General features: G+C 41.7%; 3 protein-coding genes across 3 annotated transcripts in view; all 3 read left to right on the top strand.

Annotated features, from left to right (window-relative positions):
- The window catches only part of METTL25B (methyltransferase like 25B), a 492409-nt gene that overhangs the window by 257647 nt on the left and 215923 nt on the right, over positions 1–18839 (top strand). The window lies entirely within an intron of this gene.
- The window catches only part of LOC309329710 (vomeronasal type-2 receptor 26-like), a gene marked incomplete at its 5' end in the record, with an annotated part of 190674 nt that overhangs the window by 142520 nt on the left and 29315 nt on the right, over positions 1–18839 (top strand). The gene's annotated exons all lie outside the window — the stretch shown is intronic.
- LOC309329712 (vomeronasal type-2 receptor 26-like) lies at positions 17539–18438 on the top strand (the record flags this gene model as incomplete). Its single annotated transcript, XM_081840725.1, has 1 exon — positions 17539–18438. The coding sequence occupies one exon, from the start codon at positions 17539–17541 to the stop codon at positions 18436–18438; it is 900 nt and encodes a 299-aa protein (XP_081696851.1).

Raw genomic sequence — 18839 nt, 5'->3', positions numbered from 1 at the left:
GTTCTCGAAGCTACAAACATGAATCTGACCAAACTGCGGCAGGCAGTGGAAGACAGGAGTGCCTGGCGTGCTCTGGTCCATGGGGTCACGAAGAGTCGGACACGACTAAACGACTAAACAACAATTAGAAATCTGGGATACTCATATCCCTAGAAATTAGAGAATCAACAAGTAAACAAATAATTAAAGAATTAACAAGTAAACAATAAAAAAGATTTGGAGCAACCCCAAAGAGCTCCTTTGGGAGAAATTGTGAGGACACAATTAGGGCAGTGATGTATTGATTACTGATTCTGTGGCAATGCTTTTGAGCACAACTGGCACAGGACATGACCCTGTCTGCAAGAAAAGGGGTTCGGTCAGTCAACCAGCTACCAATCTACCTAACAGTTCCCTCATTCAACCCACATTTTCCCAGTTTCTTCACAAGCTTTACTGAAATCAAGGTACACTGTGGCCACAGCACAACACTAACCATTTATGCCTTTTGTAAGGAAATGTAACACTCTGTATTGCGCCTGCAACTGGAATCTGTATTATTTTAACTATTTCCTCCCTCCCCTTAACTGGTGTACAAGGTAGCATCCTTGGGGTCTGAAATGCTGAAAATCATGTCTTCATTGGTGACACATGTACAGCTAGGGGGAATGTGATTGAGGAAGAGTTTTGGGGAAACTAGGAAGCTCCCTTCAGGCCACCAGTTTGCAGCTGGACTGCTTGCTTGCCTGGGGCACTCGAAATTATAAGAGCACTACTCAATAATAAATATGCATTATTATTTTGATCTTACTATAAGTCACAGAGCTCAATGCTCTAAGGAGATAACTTTCAAACTGCTAATTATCTCAAATTGCTGGGTTTCATCATCCATCTTGCCAAACCCCATGTACATTTTATCAGGCCATGAACACAATCAATATCAGAGCGTGAAAGTGCATATAAAATAAATCCTGTGTCATTTAGAGCCCCGATGAGAAATTCTGAACATGCAGGTTTTCATGGATCAGGTCATTGGCATTTTCCCTTTATCAAAATAATCCAGAGTCATTAAATGAATGTTCTTGTAATGCAGTTTATGGTAGATGAGATAGAAATCTGACTTTCAGCATCCCTGTAGGCCCCAAGATGGTAGGAACATTTATGCTGCAGATTCTTCTCTTCCTGTGGCTGCAGTTGCCTCCAACTGAGAGCAAGGAACACTCTGCTAGATGCACCATGATGGAGCCTTTCCAGCTTCCATACCAGAATTATCAGAGAGGGGACCTAGTCATTGGAGGAATTGTTTCTTATTTCGGCTTTATAGTTGAAGAAATAGATTTCCATGAGCACCCAAACACAAAGCTTATAGATGAACTTTTGTAAGGAAAAAACCATATCCTTCATAGTGTACCCTTGGTGAGCTCAAGTATGCTACAATTGCAGCAAACATACAGTGGCGTCCTCAGAACACATTTCCATGTGACTTTTTTCCAGTAGGAATGTTAAACATATATTTTCTTCTTTTTACATTGTGATCTTGTCAGCTTCTTCTTCATTACTTTATTCCGCTTCTTGGGCTTTCTATCTTCTGCCTGTTCTGCTTTCTCATCACCTGATCCAATGGCTCTCACCGCCTTCTCCCAACTTCATCCTCAACCTCCCTCTGTGTTTCCTTTCACACCATTAACATCTGTTTTCCTTTGCAGCAAAACTGGATCCTCACATTCACAACCACTATCCTTTAATCTGACAGCCACATATGAATGCGACATATGAATAACATAGAATTTGGATTATATTCTCTGCTTTGCAATGTAAACCATATTGGGTAATAAAAACTGCAGTTACAAACTTGTTTTTGCAAAACAAAGTATTGAAACATAGCTATATGCAGAGTAGACCCCTTGAAATTAATATACTGAAATTAAATTAGTCTGATCAATTAATCCTAATTGGCCTTCTCTGAGTATGACTAACATTGGCTAAAGTATTTGTTGTACAGTCATAATTTTATGTGAAAGAATATATACATTACTGTGAAAGAATATATCCTGTTCCATCTGATGTGCTCTGATTTCTACTCCCCACCTACACCAAGCACTAACTATCTGAGAGGCTCCAGTCAGAATTTCTGACTTGGCAATTTCTCATTCAATGAGTGTCTGTTGGTTGGAAATAAGGAGTTAAGGGAAGAATGTGGCAACTTATGTAGGTGCATGTGAGCTAAGAAGTTACCTATGTGCTTAAGAGGGAGAGGAAGAGGAATACCTCTGACACATAGTATAACTCTTTTTTAGTGAAGTACTGAAGTACTACCAGAATATCCTCTCTCTGGTGTTTGCTGTGAAAGAAATAAACGAGAACCCTAATATTGTACCGAATATGACCTTTGGGTTCCACGTCTATGATAGCTACACAAATGCAAGAATGACTTATCAGAACACCCTGAAACTTCTGTCCATCACAGAAAGGATTGTCCCCAATTTCATATGTGACAAGGAAAAAGAAAAGATAGCTTTTATTGGGGGACTTTACTCTGACATCTCCCTCCACATGGCTACTGTCTTAGGCATCTACAAGATTCCACAGGTATTTGTATAGTAAATGTGGGGGCTGTGAAACATTTCTGCCTCTGATACAATAGTTATCTTCTGGGTTCTCCATGCTTTCTTTTACTTTGGCTCATTTTTCTGAAAAAGGAGGTGAAAGATAAAAATATACCTGATACAAAAGCATCTGGGGGAGTTTTGCAATAGTGGTTGGAGGAGAGGGGCTTTGGTGCTTGCCAGACTTTGTCTCCCATGTGTCACTGGGAAGCAGCAGGGAGGTTGGAACTGGGCAAATGCAGCAGCAGGAGTCTTCCTCCTGCTCCCAGGAAGCTGCACAAGGCCAGTTGCAAGAAGTCAGAGAAACCTGCTCCTCCTCCCCACCAACAGCTGCTGGAGATATGTGTAATGTTCTTGTGACATCAACATGCATCCATAAAGGAGTTGAGACATTCTCATAAGTTATTTTCTCCAAGTAGATACTTGGAATGAACCACAACTGTTTGCTCTAACTCTCCAATTCTTGTGGGATTGATTTCTTCCTCCAGATTGCTTACTGCGTATTAGCTCCAGTGAGAAGCCCAGAGTTGCAGCCCCAGACATTCTACCGAACGGTGCCCAATGAGAAATATCAATATGAAGGGATTGTCATGCTACTTCTACATTTCCAGTGGACATGGGTAGGAATTGTGGCATCCGATGATGAAAATGGAGAGACCTTTATGCAAAGCTTAGTGCCAATGCTTTCCCAGCATGGAGTCTGTACAGCTTTCAATGAAAAACTACCAGCCTTATCTCAGGGTCTAGATAATTTTCATTCCCTGGAACTCCTTCGGGCCAAGTCCTCTTTTCTGATGGCCTCAGAAGTCCACATATTGGTTCTGTGTGCAGAACCTGAGACCATTACAGTTGTGAAATGGATGCAATATTTTTGTTCATTAGCTGAAGATGTTGCAGAGAAGTCTACAGGCACTGTGTGGATTTTGACAGCCCAGTGGGCTTTCTCTTCAGAAACAATGCAAAGGTATTATGATATACAAGTCTTTGATGGTGCCTTGTCTTTTGCAATTCACACAGAGGAAGTCCAGGGATTTAAAGACTTCCTTCAGACCCTGAACCCCAACTCTCCAAAGGGAGATGGGTTCCTCCAGGCTTTTTGGCAACAGGCATTCAACTGTTTATTTTCTGCTTCCAATGGGCACAAGGAAAACACAAAGACCTGCACTGGCCATGAGAGCCTGGAGAGCCTTCCTGGGCATATTTTTGAAATGGCCATGACTGGCCAAAGTTACAGTATCTATAATGCGGTTTATGCCATTGCACATACTTTACATCAGATGCACTCATCCAGATCAAAACGCAGAATGATGACAGGCAGAGGTGGGCTCGATCCTCCAAAACTGCAACCTTGGCAGGTAAGATTTCCTGTTCAGAACAAAGATTGCTTGGGGCTAATCTAATGGGCGATGACACACAGTCCATAGAATGAATACACACAAACACAGAGACATAGATATACACACACAACCTCTTACAGCTTTTACCTTTCCTCTACAATTCCCACATTCTTTTCAATCCTTAACTGTTTTCCCTTTTCTTCAAGCTGAAGGAGCCACAATCAAGATAGAACCTGAACTTCCCTTCCATTTGCAGAAGTAGTTGAAGGAGTTATGGCACTCTGTACCCTTTCCCTGCCTCTCTAGGAACATGGGCTGGCAAGACATGTGGAAGCATCTCTGGGATGGAGAAAAGTAAACAAACAAACAAACAAACAAAAAAGGAGATCAGGGAAAACCCACCATGAGCTGCTCTCCATTTTGTTTTCCCTCTCTCCCTGCACACCCACCTTGCAGGAGGGGCAGTTCCAGGGCTGCCTGACATGACACCATTTTGCCTTTGCACACGGACCCCAGAGCTGAACCCTCAGGCAAGGGGCAGGCCACCTGTACTTGCTAGAAATACTTAGGTGCTCCAAAAGTTGTAGACTGCACAGTTTTGGACTACTTTCCATTGTGTGAAATATATTGATGAATACTTCTTGTTTCTATAATCCACAAAAGCTCTCCTTTTTAAACTTTGCCTTTGTTTTCTTCTGCCTAGCTGTACTCATTCTTGAGGAGTATCTCCTTCAACAACAGTGCTGGTGACTTAATGTCCTTTGATGAGAATGGGGAATTAGCAGGTGGATTTGATATTATTAACTGGGTTACTTTTCCAAACCAAACCTTCTCCCGTGTGAAAGTAGGAAAGATAGTTCCACAAGATTCACAAAATGTAGACTTCAGCATGGATGAGGAAGCGATCACATGGCACAGATCTTTTAATCAGGTGGGACCAATGGTTTTTTAAAAAATTAGGTATTTTTATTAAGAATACAAATAATAAGGTTACTGTAGACAATCTTTATCATTTATAAGCAAATTGTTGACGTATAACCCATGTCCAGCATGTTATTTTACCATTGTACATGAGGTGAGAAGTAGATATTTTCTCCTTTAGAGTTCTGGTTTGAAAGTATATAATGGTAATATATTCCACTATTTTGCATATGGAATATTGTTGGCTCCCAACTCTCCTCCTCCATGATCACTGGCCAGACTGGTTTTCAGACTGAAGAGAGTTACAGTCCAATACCATCTGGTGGACCAAAGGTTCCACATCCCTGATATATGGGATTTCAACACATTTCAATGCTTTGCACATTTATGTACAAGTAAACAAACTGAACCAAGTGAGATTTACAGCTCAGAAGACAAGGGGACACTTAGTTACCCATTAGTTTTGAAAGAAGAATGATGGTCTTGTGGTGCTTCCTATTTTACCTTCTATGCCAACTCCCTGCATTTCAAAGTCTGTTGTCTTCCCTATCCTCTCTCCATTCAATTCAATATCCCTTCTCATTCACTGCCAATATTTACATTACAGTTTATTTACACATACAACACACCTTTCTGGAATAATGTTAATCAGTCAACTGATCTCTTCTCTTTGGTTAAAACTGTGTTGTTCACAAGGCACAAGAGAGCTACATTTTCTCCTCTTTTTAAGAATAGGTGCTGCCCCTTGCCTTGTGTAATGATCGCTGCCAGCCAGGCTACAGCAGGAAAAAGAAGGAGGGGCTGCCATTTTGTTGCTATGATTGTGCTTTGTGTCCACATGGGATGATTTCGAATCTAACGGGTAGGAGACATCATCTGCTATTATAAAAAAAATATATCTATTTCAGCTTTTACCAATGAATCTGGTATTACTATTTGGCATTGTACAACTTACAATTGTGACCAGCTCTAGCTAAGGGTACAACCAAAGCCAATTTTTCTGATCACTAATTCCAGATGAAAGACAGAGTAGATGAACAATCCATGCACCTCAGGCCTATGAAAATGTAGAGCCTATTGCAGATTATGCATAATGGCAGGAGATTTTACAAACTGTTGTTACTATCCACCTACCTCTGACATCATCTGCTATTTTGTATAATGCTTCCTAATATCTATTTCAACTCTTTCCCTCTATTAGCAGTTCAGTACTCCTAAAGAGAAGAGCAGCTGCACTGATATCTGGAAGAAAAAAGAGACAGTTGGGGAAACTAAATCCAGAACTTTTACAAAGGAGATCTCTGGAAATAGGCGTGGAACATGTCTAGTGTTCTCTGCCTGCTTCCCAGATGCTCCATTTTTAGGGGAGGGTGAAGATGTTCCAAGCCCCCCACCCCATAGTTTTAGGTGTGTGAGCCAGAAAAAAGCTTAAAACTGTCTCCTTACGCAGAACAGTCCTCAGCCCAGCCTCTGAGCCCCAAGTGGCTGTTCTCAAGAATCCTCCATCACCATGAAGATCATTCTAGGTGTGACCAACTCAACTAAGGGCACAACCAAAGGCCATGTTTCTGATCATTAACTGCAGATGAAGGACAGAGTAGATGAAAAACCCATGAACCTTAGGCCCATCAAAACATAGAGCCTATTGTGGATTATGCATAATGGCAGGAGATTGTACAAACAGTTTTTAATATCCACATATATCTGATACTTTCACCAACTAATTAATGTCTTGTTTGTTGGAATTCATATATCACTAATTTCATTGTTTTATTTTTTTTAGATATGAATTATTGTTTCCAATGCCAAGATGACCAATTTCCAAACAAGGACAGAGATCAATGCCTCCCCAAACGCCAACATTTCCTTTCCTACGCAGAACCTTTAGGGTTCGTTTTAGCTTCCTTAGCTCTGGTCTTTTCTCTGGTCACAGCTTGGATACTTGGCGTCTTCTCTAGGAATGGGGACACTCCCATTGTCAAAGCCAACAACCGGGACCTCACCTACACTCTGCTTCTTTCCCTCTTGCTCTGCTTCCTCTGCTCCTTGCTCTTCATTGGCCAGCCTCACCCAGTCAGCTGCTCTTTACGTCAAGCTGCTTTTGGCATCATCTTCTCCATTGCAGTGTCTTGTGTCTTGGCCAAAACCATCACGGTGGTTCTGGCTTTCATGGCCACCAAACCAGGATCCAGGATGAGGAAATGGGTGGGGAAATCTCTCACAAACTCTGTGCTTCTTGGTTGCTGCTCCGTTCAAACCAGCATTTGTGCTGCTTGGCTCTGTACGGCTCCTCCATTCCCAGATGTGGACATGAACTCTCTGGCGGAGGAAATCATTGTGGAATGCAACGAAGGTTCTGTCGCAATGTTTTATTCTGTCCTGGGCTATCTGGGATTCCTGGCCATGGTCAGCTTCAGTGTGGCTTTCCTGGCCAAGAGGTTGCCGGACAGCTTCAACGAAGCCAAGTTCATCACCTTCAGCATGTTGGTGTTCTGCAGCGTTTGGCTGTCCTTTGTTCCCTCTTATCTGAGCACCAAAGGAAAGCAGATGGTGGCTGTGGAGGTCTTTTGCATCTTGGCCTCCAGCGCAGGTTTGGTGGGTTGTATCTTTGCCCCCAAATTGTACATCATTCTTCTGAGGCCCAACTTGAACAGCAAAGACCACTTAATTCTGAGAAGCAAATAGGAATCAACTTGTGTTGATGGTTTTAATTTTTGCATTGTTTGCTAGCATCTATTGGATGAAAACCAGAAAAAGTAATTCCTTGTATTTTTCACCTCTTATCCTTTTAACCTTTTTCATTCCCAACCTACATCTGTAATCAATAAAGCTGAGACCAATTTTCAACCCCGTAAGGTTGTTCTGTCAATTTGTTATCCTGCCAATACACTGATCTTCCATTCATAGGGTGCTAAAGGTATATTCCTTCATGGGGACAAATCATCAGTGTGAAACATGTAACTTCTGCCAAGGCTATACTTTCAATCATCATCTACCTGCAGATACACATGTATTTACACATCCATTTGGCTTCACAATGTGAAGTTGCCACATTTCCAAGTGGTGCTTCAAAACAATTGAATGGCATTTATTACCCACTAGTACTCATCCCAAATTCTCTGAATTTATCTTCTCCATGTAGGACAGATACAAATGGGGAATTAGTAGCTGGATTGGATGTACAGTGGTACCTCTGGTTATGAACTTAATTCGTTCCAGAGGTCTGTTCTTAACCTGAAACTGTTCTTAACCTGAGGTACCACTTTAGCTAATACGGCTTCCCACAGCCACCATGCTGCCGCCGCACGATTTCTGTTCTCATCCTGGGGCAAAGTACTTAACCCGAGGTACTACTTCTGGTTTAGCAGAGTCTGTAACTCGAAGTGTTTGTAACTCGAGGTACCACTGTAATAAATTGGGTCTCCCATGTCCTAGTCAAACACTCTAACCAATACATCTCACTGGCTCTCAACTGAAAGATATTGTCTGTCAATATGGTGTTAGTTAATGTAATGCAAATTTTTGTTGACACAATGGGCTGATTTTTTTGCTGAATCTCCATAAACTCTTATTGCTCTCCCTACAAAGGAAGACCAGCTGAGACTTTGGCTATGATGTAATAATCATGTCCCCCACTCTATCTCACCAAGAAGCAACAAACCAGCAAAGCTGATTAAGTCTCCTGTAATTATCAAAGTAATCACAATCATTTCTTTGACTCTCTGGGGAGTTGCAGTAGCTGCAAGAAAACTATGAATCAAGACTTGCAGATACTATTAATATCTCCTGTGATGTTCAGAGCTTGGCCTTATACCAAGGTCTCTGTCAGACTGATCACTCATTCTTTTCCCAGCAGAAATCTGGCTTTTGTAACCATCCCAGTGAGACTTTGCTGCTCAGCAACACTCAGATGATAATGTGCAAAGACATGAATTGTCGCCTACAAAATTCCCTGCAACATGGTAATATTTGCAATCTTGGTATTTCTGCTGCTGCCTCAGACTGTGTGCAAGTTTCCTCCTGCTCCTACAATACTCTGTGCAGGATGGTACTTTCCATGATGTTGGCGTCAGCGCTGCTTCCTCCAGATGAGTGCAAGGCTGCTGTTGCTTCGTGTTCCATCAGTGACCCTCTTCCTATTCTTCACAAATATTACCAGTCTGGAGATGTTGTTATTGGTGGCATTATTTCTCAAATCTATATAACTTCAAGCATAGCCTTCAATGAACCTCCTACACCTGAACTCTTTGAAGACATTATGTAAGGAAGTGTGTGTGTGTGTGTGTGTGTGTGTGTGTGTGTGTTTAAAAACCGTATCATATATCTGTAATGAATATATTTCTGCATTTGACATATGATGAAGGTGATGCTCATTATACTAGTGGTCAAAATTGTGGAAAACTTTATGAAAAGCTGTATTTCTAAGGGTTGATGGCTCATAAGAACAGTATACCATTAGAATGAACCTCTGCAGTATATCATTAGAAAGATAATCTAATGCAGAATATAATGCCACAAACTGTGTTGACTAGCCCTGACCTGAATCCAACAGAATATCTGTGGAGCTGATTAAATAAACTTTTAGTCAGAAGCAACCAAGGAATAAAGCACAAATTTTAGAAACAGTCATACAATCTTGGTTTCACATTAAAACACCTGGTGAATTAAAATATTTGATTCATTCCATGGGATGTCATTGCAGTGCTGCAATTGCAGCAAAAAGTTTCTACAATAACATAAATGGTGAAAAGTTATTAACTACCCTTTATCATGGTTTTGTGTGCATAACTTCTTTTATTTGGCTATTTGCTTGCTTTGGTGATCACTCGTACCTGAGCAATATTGTCTTGCATGTCTTCCGTATGTGACTATGGAGTTCAATTCTGTATTCTCATGGCCTTCCACAGTGAGGACATAGATTTCCGGATGGGAGTTGATCACGGTGAGGGTTTGCCAAACATGCCTTCCTTTTAGCGTGTTTCTCACTTTCGTCCTGAGTTTGAGTGTCTTCAAAGTCCATGGCACCTTTCTTAATGGCTGTTGTCCAATTGGAGTGCTTGCAGGCCATTGTTTCCCAATTGCTGGTGTTTCAACAACATTTTTAAAGACTTTCCTTGAGAGAGTCTTTAAACCTCTTTTGTTGACCACCAGCATTACGCTTTCCATTCTTTAGTTGGGAATAGAGTAGTTGCTTTGGAAAACGATAGTCAGGCATCTGAACAACATGACCAGTCCAACAAAGTTGATGATGAAGAATCATTGCTTCAACACTGGTAATCTTTGCTTCTTCCTGTACTCTGGCATTAGTTCATGTGTCTTCCAAAGTGATGTGCAAAAATTTCCAGAGACACCCTTAAGGGAATCTTTCGAGGAGTTGGAGATGGTGTTTGTAAGTGGTCCATGATTCACAAGCATACAGTAAGGTTGGTAGTACAACAGCTTTGTAAACAAGCATTTTGGTTTCCCTGCAAATGTCCCAGTCCTCAGACAGTCTGCACTTCAACCAAGAGAAAGCTGCACTCACAGAGCTCAAGCGATGCTGGATTTCGGTATCAATGTTGGCCCTTCTGGAAAGGTATGAGAAGTTATCAACACTTTCCAGCCTTACACCATTGAGTAGGATTTGTGGCACAGCAGAAGGGTTGTTTTGTGCTTGTTGGTGCAGCACTTTGGTTTTTGGTTCTTGAGCGATAGGCCAAGTTTTTCATAATCTTCTACAGAGATATTTAGCATGGTTTTGAGGTCATACAGACATACTTTCCAAAATGTTTTCACAATATTGGCCACTAGTGTATGATGATTACTGCCACTCTTTTCCTTCCACGTAGTTCTGGTGTTTAAGAGACATGGGGGCAGATCTGATATCTCAAACCCACTTCTGCAGTGTGTGATAACTTTTCTCTTCTTATATGGTAGGATTATACTGGTCTTTAGGTTTTTTTAAAAAAAAAGTTTTGCAAGGCAGCATAAAAGGTAACATCCCCATTCACTTTGTTAAGGCTTTCCACTCATTTACCATGGTGAGCGAAGGATTTCTTATTTAATATTTGACTTTAATCAAAGCCAAGTGGTAATTCATTCAGAGATAGGGGTGTTTTTATTATAAGCTTTTGGTAGCCAGACTTTTCTCCTCCTCCCCCTCCTCCTCCTCCTCCTCCTCCTCCTCCTCCTCCTCCTCCTCCTCCCCCCCTCCTCCTCCTCCTCCCCCCCCTCCTCCTCCTCCTCCATAGAACAGAACTAGTAGCAAAGGAGGCAGCCCAGCTGTGAGGCAAATCAAAGCAGCTGCCTTGGGCCAGGGAATTCCTGCAGCTGCCATTGTAGAGCTGCCATGGCTGCCACAGTGGTGTTTAGTGAGAACTCCTAAGATCAGAGTTTATCACCAGAAGACACCACCACTGTGCAGTCCCAGGAGGCCAGGCATTGGTCGGGGTGAGGCGGGGTGGGGTGGAGGAACCTCCCTGTGAGATGTGGCCTCATGTGCATGTATCTGGGCATGGATGATTGTATTTAGCAGGACTGAAAGCCATGCTAGGAGTTAGATGTTCAAGGAAGCAAAAAATCCAGGTTCGTGTTTCAATATATCCACGCATTTTGGTGAAGGTGAACTGTTATGCGCTATGTCGCTCTCCATACAGGCCAGTGACACAACTCTACCAGCATATCCTGGCTTTGGCATTTGCTGTGAAAGAGATAAATGAAGATCCCATAATCTTGCCTAATAGCTCTCTGGGTTTCCACATCTATAACAGCCATTTCAGTGCAAGCTGGACCTACCAAGCTTCCATGGAACTTCTCTCTAGCCAAGAAAGACTCCTCCCCAACTACAAGTGTGATGTTCAGGAGACTCCAAAGGTGGCCATTGGGGGGCCAAACTCCGATTTATGTCTCTACATGTCAACCATCCTGTCTACATACAAGATGCCAAGAGTAAGAGGTCTGCATGGAACATGGGTCATCATGAAAGCCATTTACAGTTGCCCTTCACTAAGTCTCATTGGGTTGTATGCTGGTAACTGAAGAACAAAATATCAAGGGAATGGCAAATAGTGGGCATAGGTTGGTATTTATCAACCAAAAATGTAGGTTGTGGAAAATATGTCTGCTTCAGTTCCACACCTCTTTAAAAACTCAGGTGGAAGAATTCCTCATTGGACACTTTACTCCTGTGCAGGACTGTAACGAAATATCTGCTGCCTGTGGTAGCACAACTTTATGTTTGCTGTGCCGGCTAAAAAATTACTTATATATTTCCCAATATAACTTTAACATTCCAAATCAACAGAAATAAGTGATATTTGAATCCTACTGAAGCAGATCCCCCTCTGTAAGACTCTATAACCACCATGGGTTATCTAGCGTGTGTGAGGTAAAGGTCAACTTCAGGCAGCAGTTGAACAAATAAGAAAAAATTATTTTGCAGAATAAAGTTAGTAAAAACAAAAGACATATCAGGAGTTAAAATTATTTCAAGAAACGGTTAACTTATTAATTATTACATTAAATTTAGTTGATGTTACAGGCTTCAAAACAAGGTGACAAACATATATCTTCTTTTTAACATCAGTTGCTTCTTATCAGTTTGATGTTACAACTGGTAAACAATCAGCTCATTTCCATTTTTCATTACTTCAGTTTCTCAAATCTCATTGCATAGGTGTTACAGTTTCAGGTTCTTACACAAGGTAGTACTTTCTGTCCGTTTCCCCACCTTCTATCAATCCCACTCCTGAGGTTCTCCAAATAGCACAGCAGCCACAGGGGATCACCCCAGCCCTCTTAATGGGTTTAGGTGTCTTCTCCTTCTAGGAGATCTCTCCCCTCCTGACTGGAAGGAGACCCAAGCAGACGGGATCCTGCAGAGGATTGAGGGGGCCCATGTGCAATGCAGCATGACATCATGCGCATGATGTCGCACAACACCCCGATGTCATATGTGTGATGCCATGAGGAGCTGGATGCCCCTTGAATATTGAGGGGGCTCAGCCCCCTCAAAAAATACATTGGTGGGGAGGAAACTTCCTCGGTCCCTAGGAGTTGGTGCACCTGGTATCCTCACAACTCTACTTCTCCTTCATCAAACTTAGCCCTCCCGTTAACTTTTGCCTGAAAATTCTTACAGTACTCCACACACTGTCGTGGTATCTAAGCTCAGGGGCTCCTTTCTCTAGCTATAGACATTTTCCTCAGGGTGGCTCTGTCGGGATTCACAGAATGCTGTGTAAGTCAGAAAGAGTTTTCCTATTTGCCTCAAGGTGCAGTCAGGTATGCTGTCTGACTGTATGAACTGCTTCTGTAAATATTTGTATCTATATAGCTCACAATAGATAATACTGCACTGAAGAACCTGGAACTCTGAGCATTTCTGCTAAAGCGCTGCGAAGAATTCGTGACAGGCTCCACCCCGTGCTGACTGGCTGTCTTGGTAGCCATTTACCTATTATTTCCTTTATCCTCCTTTAGATATGAAAGACAGCAAATTCTGCCATTAATATAACTGCATAATTGTTCTATTTGATGAAAAGACATCAATCTCCAAGTATTTCCTGAAAGAGCAGATTATAAATTAACAGAAATACAGTGGTACCTCGGGTTACGAACTTGATTTGTTCTGGAGGTCCATTCTTAACCCAAAACCGTTCTTAACATAAGGGGCACATTCACTAATAGGGCCTTCTACTGTCCACAAGCCTCTGACACACAACGTCAGCTTGCATCGGGGGGGGGGGGGAGTTCATTACGTGAGGTACTACTTCTGGGTTAGCCGAGTTTGTAACCCAAAGCGTTTGAAAGCCGAGATACCACTGTAAGCAAAAAGCTGAATCCCCCTGGTTAATATGTTGAAATCTTGTTTGGGGGTTTTGATATCATCATTTGTTATCACCTTTCCTCCCTTGATTTTAACAATGACCCTCTTTAGCTCATCTATGGCTCTTCTCCTGTGACGAATGATGACATGCAAGCCCTTTTCACCCACTGGATATTCCCAGATGGGACTCAGCAATACGAGGGGATCCTCCAGTTACTGCTATATTTCCATTGGATGTGGATCGGTGTTCTTTTAATCCCAGATGACACTGGAGAGAGATTTGTACAATACGTTCCCCCCATCTTTGCCCAGAAGGGTATCTGTTTTGATTTTATAGAAAGTTTCCCTAAGGTTACCACTTCTGGTGAGTTTGATGAATTCGTGGAAGAAGGTTTTAAAACAACCGGCATTATTGTGAGAAGCACTGCCAATGTTGTAGTTGTGCATGGTGAAATTCACACAATTATGGCAATGAGAGCAATACCCAGACTTGCAGAAACGAATGATGTGCCAATGCAAGGAAAGACAAAAGTCTGGATTATGACAGCCCAGATGGACTTCACCTCATTTCCCTTTCAAAGAGGTTGGGACATCACATTCCTCCATGGGGCTCTGTCCTTTGCAGTTCACTCTAAGGATCTTCCAGGATTCCAGAAATTTATTCAGATGAGAAAGCCTACCTTGGAAAAAGAAGATGGCTTCCTCAGAGCTTTCTGGAAAGAGGCATTTGATTGTGGTTTTAATGATTCTGCTTCAGAGAAGAAAGATGACAAAATCTGCACTGGGGAGGAGAATATTGAGAGCCTTCCTGGGTCTGTTTTTGAAACGAGCATGACAGCCCACAGCTACAGCATCTACAATGCAATCTATATTTTGGCACATGCTTTGCACACCATGCAGTCCACCAAATTAAACTGCGGAGCAATGGCAGGTGGAGCAAGATGGAAACTTACAGATCAACAGCCATGGCAGGTAATGTTGTCTTCCAGTTAATACAGATGTCTGTAATCAACTCTGGAGCTGAGCTAAAAGGGGGACTTTTCTTGAATACCTCTGTCAGTAGGGGAATCCCATTCCTCTTTCCTATCAGGGAGGAAGTGGCTATCCACTAATGGTTAGGATAACATAATGGATGAAATGCTGCCATCACTTTAAAGTGGGTTCAGTTGCCCTTGGAATAGCAAAACATGGCCATAGATGGCTAGGTAAACCATATCACCCTATCACAATTTGTACAAAGGCAGCCCTGTTATCCCTGGAAAGTGATGAGCAGCTTATTTACACAGCTTATCCACCTAAATGAAGGAATATCCTGTCTAATATTTTTGGTCCATCTTCTATGAAATTTATGCCAAGACTAACTTTAATTCTTAAAAGAACCACATCTTACCACTACAATAAACATTACTACAATTGAAATTAGCCTTCACAAAACATTTAAATGAATATTGTGTTCTACAATGACACTCTTTTGTATATCCTCATGAGCAGGGCTTTTTTCAGCTGGAACTCGCTGGAACTCAGTTCTCTCCCCTCTCAGGGGGGCACCATTGCCATTCCAAGGGAACGAGGGAGGTGTTTGTGGTGAGATCCTGCACCTCTTTTTCTAGAAAGCAGCACTGCTCATTATTTATTTTTTCCTTTTTAGCTCCATCCATTTTTGAAGAAGAGACTCATTAAAGACAGAGAAAGAAAGACACTAGCATGCATCTTTTAAAGAGACCATGAACTATACCCCTTAAATGCTAAAGATAAGCACTCTATTTGTACAAATATTACTTATATGTAATTATATTAGGCATCTTCATTATTTTCCATTTTCCTCTTCAAACTTAGCTCCACCACTTTCTGGGAAGTGTTTCATTTAATAATAGTGCTGGGGAAGAAGTTTCCTTTGACCAAAATGGGGAATTAGTAGCTGGATTGGATGTAATAAATTGGGTCACATTCCCAAATCAGTCCTTTCTGAGAGTCAAAGTTGGAACAATGGACCCACAAGCTCCCCCAGAAGAGAGGTTAACCATTCATGATGATGGTATCATGTGGCCCAACTGGTTCAACCAGGTAAGAATTGATTAATATCAGGCTGTAGCACTGATAAAAGGAAAACTATCTTGTTTCTATGTCTATTTGCAGAAGTGTCTCAGCTATAAAGAAACTGTCACTAGTCAATGAAATTTGAAGAAGCCCAGTATGTCTTTTAATTAGAATATACATATTATTATTGTTCGTTCCTTCATTCTCAGGATTGTGAACAGGGCCCCAACCCATTCTGGGGCTGGGCCAGGGAATACCTGTGGCAAAATCAACCTCTTTCAGACAATATGGTCAAAAGCAGAAAGATTTAATCTTTCTAGGTACCCCCTGGGGAAGAAGACAGCAGGATTGGACCCTCTACTCATTAGCAGGCTCAATCCTGCTCAATTTGACTGCACTCATGTGTTCCTCTGCTTGGAACAGGCACACATATCCAAAGTGCAGTGTGGGGCTATTTGAAAGCTCTGTTGCAAAGAGCTCTCTGCTGCTCTTTGCAGATGCTGCCTGCCTTTCCTTCATAATCAAACCAGATTCAGTTTCGGATCAGCCCAATTCCACTTGGGATTTGGCCAAATCTGTTCCACAGCCCTAATTTGTACCCCACAGGCACAGTCAATTCATGATTTTAACCTTCTCATTGGTTTGCAGCATTATGGTAGACATACCAAACACATTCCCTTACATTGGCTGCTGAGCTAAATGATTAACAGTGAATGTTCACTGTTCACAGAAACTATTATTTTTAGCACCTGGCTCTGCAAAAGTAAATTTTAAGACACATACAGGTGATGAAGAAGGTAGGTAACTCTGCAAGCAAACAACACTGCAAGAATCCATCAAAAGCAAACAATTACAGCTGCAATCAAAGTTATTCAACCCCCATTGCAAATCAGGTTTATTATCAAAATTTACAGACTTTCAGCTGGAACTCATGAAATACTTGAACTCACAAGGGATTTCTTGAGTGTCAAATGTTGCTGTATGGTAGCCATATTTCCAAGTCAGGAGAATGGTCCAAGAAGATAAGAGAAGAGATCATCACCCTTCACAAAAAAGATACAAGTATACAAAATAAACGCAAAGGCACCGAATGTTGCCAGAGAAACCATTGGAAGCATAGTTCGAAAGTTCCAAGCTAAAGGAACAGTGGTTAGACTACCTGGATGGGACAGAATCTCAATAATTTCTATTGCAAGTATAAGTCAAAAATAATTCAGCGATTTCTATATGAGATAGTGACCCAATAAGCTTTCACCAGAATATTTTCTAATTTGATAAGAGATTGGCATGCTAATCTCTGAAGAAGTTCAAATACTTACCAATATGGTTTTCATAAAGGCAAAGGTACTGGAGTAATGGTAGAAGTTTCCATACTACCATTAGTGCTGGATTTAAGATCATCTTCAGATGAAACAAAAAACCTATAGGAAGCTATTGCTTAACTGTCATTTTTACTATTTGAAGATAGGTCAGTGAGATGCGAACTCCCAAACGATTTCCTTCTTTCATTTATGAACAGGCACAACCCACTTCTCTGTGTAATGAGAATTGTCATGTAGGTTATAGAAAGAACAAGAAGGAAGGAAAGCCATTCTGCTGCTATGATTGCCTTCCGTGTCCAGAAGGAAAGATCTCAAACAAAGAGGGTAAGGAATGCATCACACACACACACACACACACACCTGTCATGTTTTTTTACCTGTGCATCAGAAGCTCATTTCTCTAATGGGAAAACAGTATGGAAGTAGCCAATATATATTCTGGCATCTCTTAGCTGCATTATGACAATTTGAGGACAGAAGACCTTTTTGTTTTAATAAGATGTGTTTTTTTTCCATTTTCATTTTCAGACATGGACAACTGTTTAGAATGCCCTGGAGATCAATATGCAAACAATGAACAGGACGGCTGCCTCCCCAAAGACAAAACATTCTTGTCTTATGGAGAACCGTTGGGGATCAGTTTGGCCACGTTGGCCCTCTTCTTTTCCTGCATCACAGCTTTGGTGCTTCAGATATTCACAAAGCACAGAGATACTCCCATAGTTAAAGCCAACAACCGCAACCTCACTTATATTCTCCTCCTTTTCCTCCTCCTCTCCTTCCTTTGTGCTCTGCTCTTCATTGGCCAGCCTGAGGAAGTGACCTGCCTCCTTCGGCAAACTGCTTTTGGCATGATCTTCTCAGTGGCAATTTCTTGCATATTGTCCAAAACTGCCATTGTGGTTCTGGCTTTCATGGCCACCAAGCCAGGGTCCAGGATGAGGAAGTGGGTAGGGAAGCCATTGGGCACCCCAATTGTTCTTTCCTGCTCCCTTATTCAAGCCACAATCTGTAGCATATGGCTGGCCACTGCTCCTCCTTTCCCAGACGTTGACATGCACTCAATGACTGAAGAAATAATACTAGAATGTAATGAAGGCTCCACTATCATGTTTTATTGTGTTCTGGGATTCATGGGTTGGCTGGCCGTTGTGAGCTTCACGGTGGCTTTCCTAGCTAGAAAGTTGCCTGACAGTTTCAATGAAGCCAAATTCATCACCTTCAGCATGTTGGTCTTTTGCAGTGTGTGGCTCTGCTTTGTTCCAACCTACTTGAGCACCAAGGGCAAATACATGGTGGCTGTGGAGATCTTCTCCATCTTGGCCTCCAGTTGTGGGTTACTGGGCTGCATCTTTATCCCCAAATGCTATGTTATTTTACTGAGGCCTGAGCTGAACAGCAGGGAGCAGCTAATAAGGAGACAGTTTTAAATAATCCAGAAGTCTGAATCATGCTCGTAATTCTAGGTGTCGTTATTGCTTTTTTATTTACATGTATGTAATTAGAAATCTGGGATACTCATGTCCCTAGAAATTAAAAAGTAAACAAATAATTAAAGAATTAACAAGTAAACAATAAAAAAGATCTCGAGCAGCTCCCAGAATTCCTTTGGGAGAAACTGAGAGGATACAATCAGGACAGTAGTGAATTGCTTAATTATTTCCATCACTGCCACTGATTTGGATCTTTTCGGATTCTGTGGCAATGCCTTTGAGCACAACTGGCTTGGCACATTACCTGGATTGCAACAAAAAATGGGATGAATCCGTCAGCCATCTACAAATCCACCTAACAGTGCCCTCATTCCACTCAGAAGATGGGGGAGGAGGGG

This window comes from Podarcis erhardii, assembly GCF_964252035.2.
Source record: "Podarcis erhardii genome assembly, chromosome: 15".
Lineage (NCBI taxonomy): Eukaryota > Metazoa > Chordata > Lepidosauria > Squamata > Lacertidae > Podarcis > Podarcis erhardii.
Note: the sequence above shows the minus strand (reverse complement) of the source record. Positions and strands in the feature narration are given on the sequence as shown.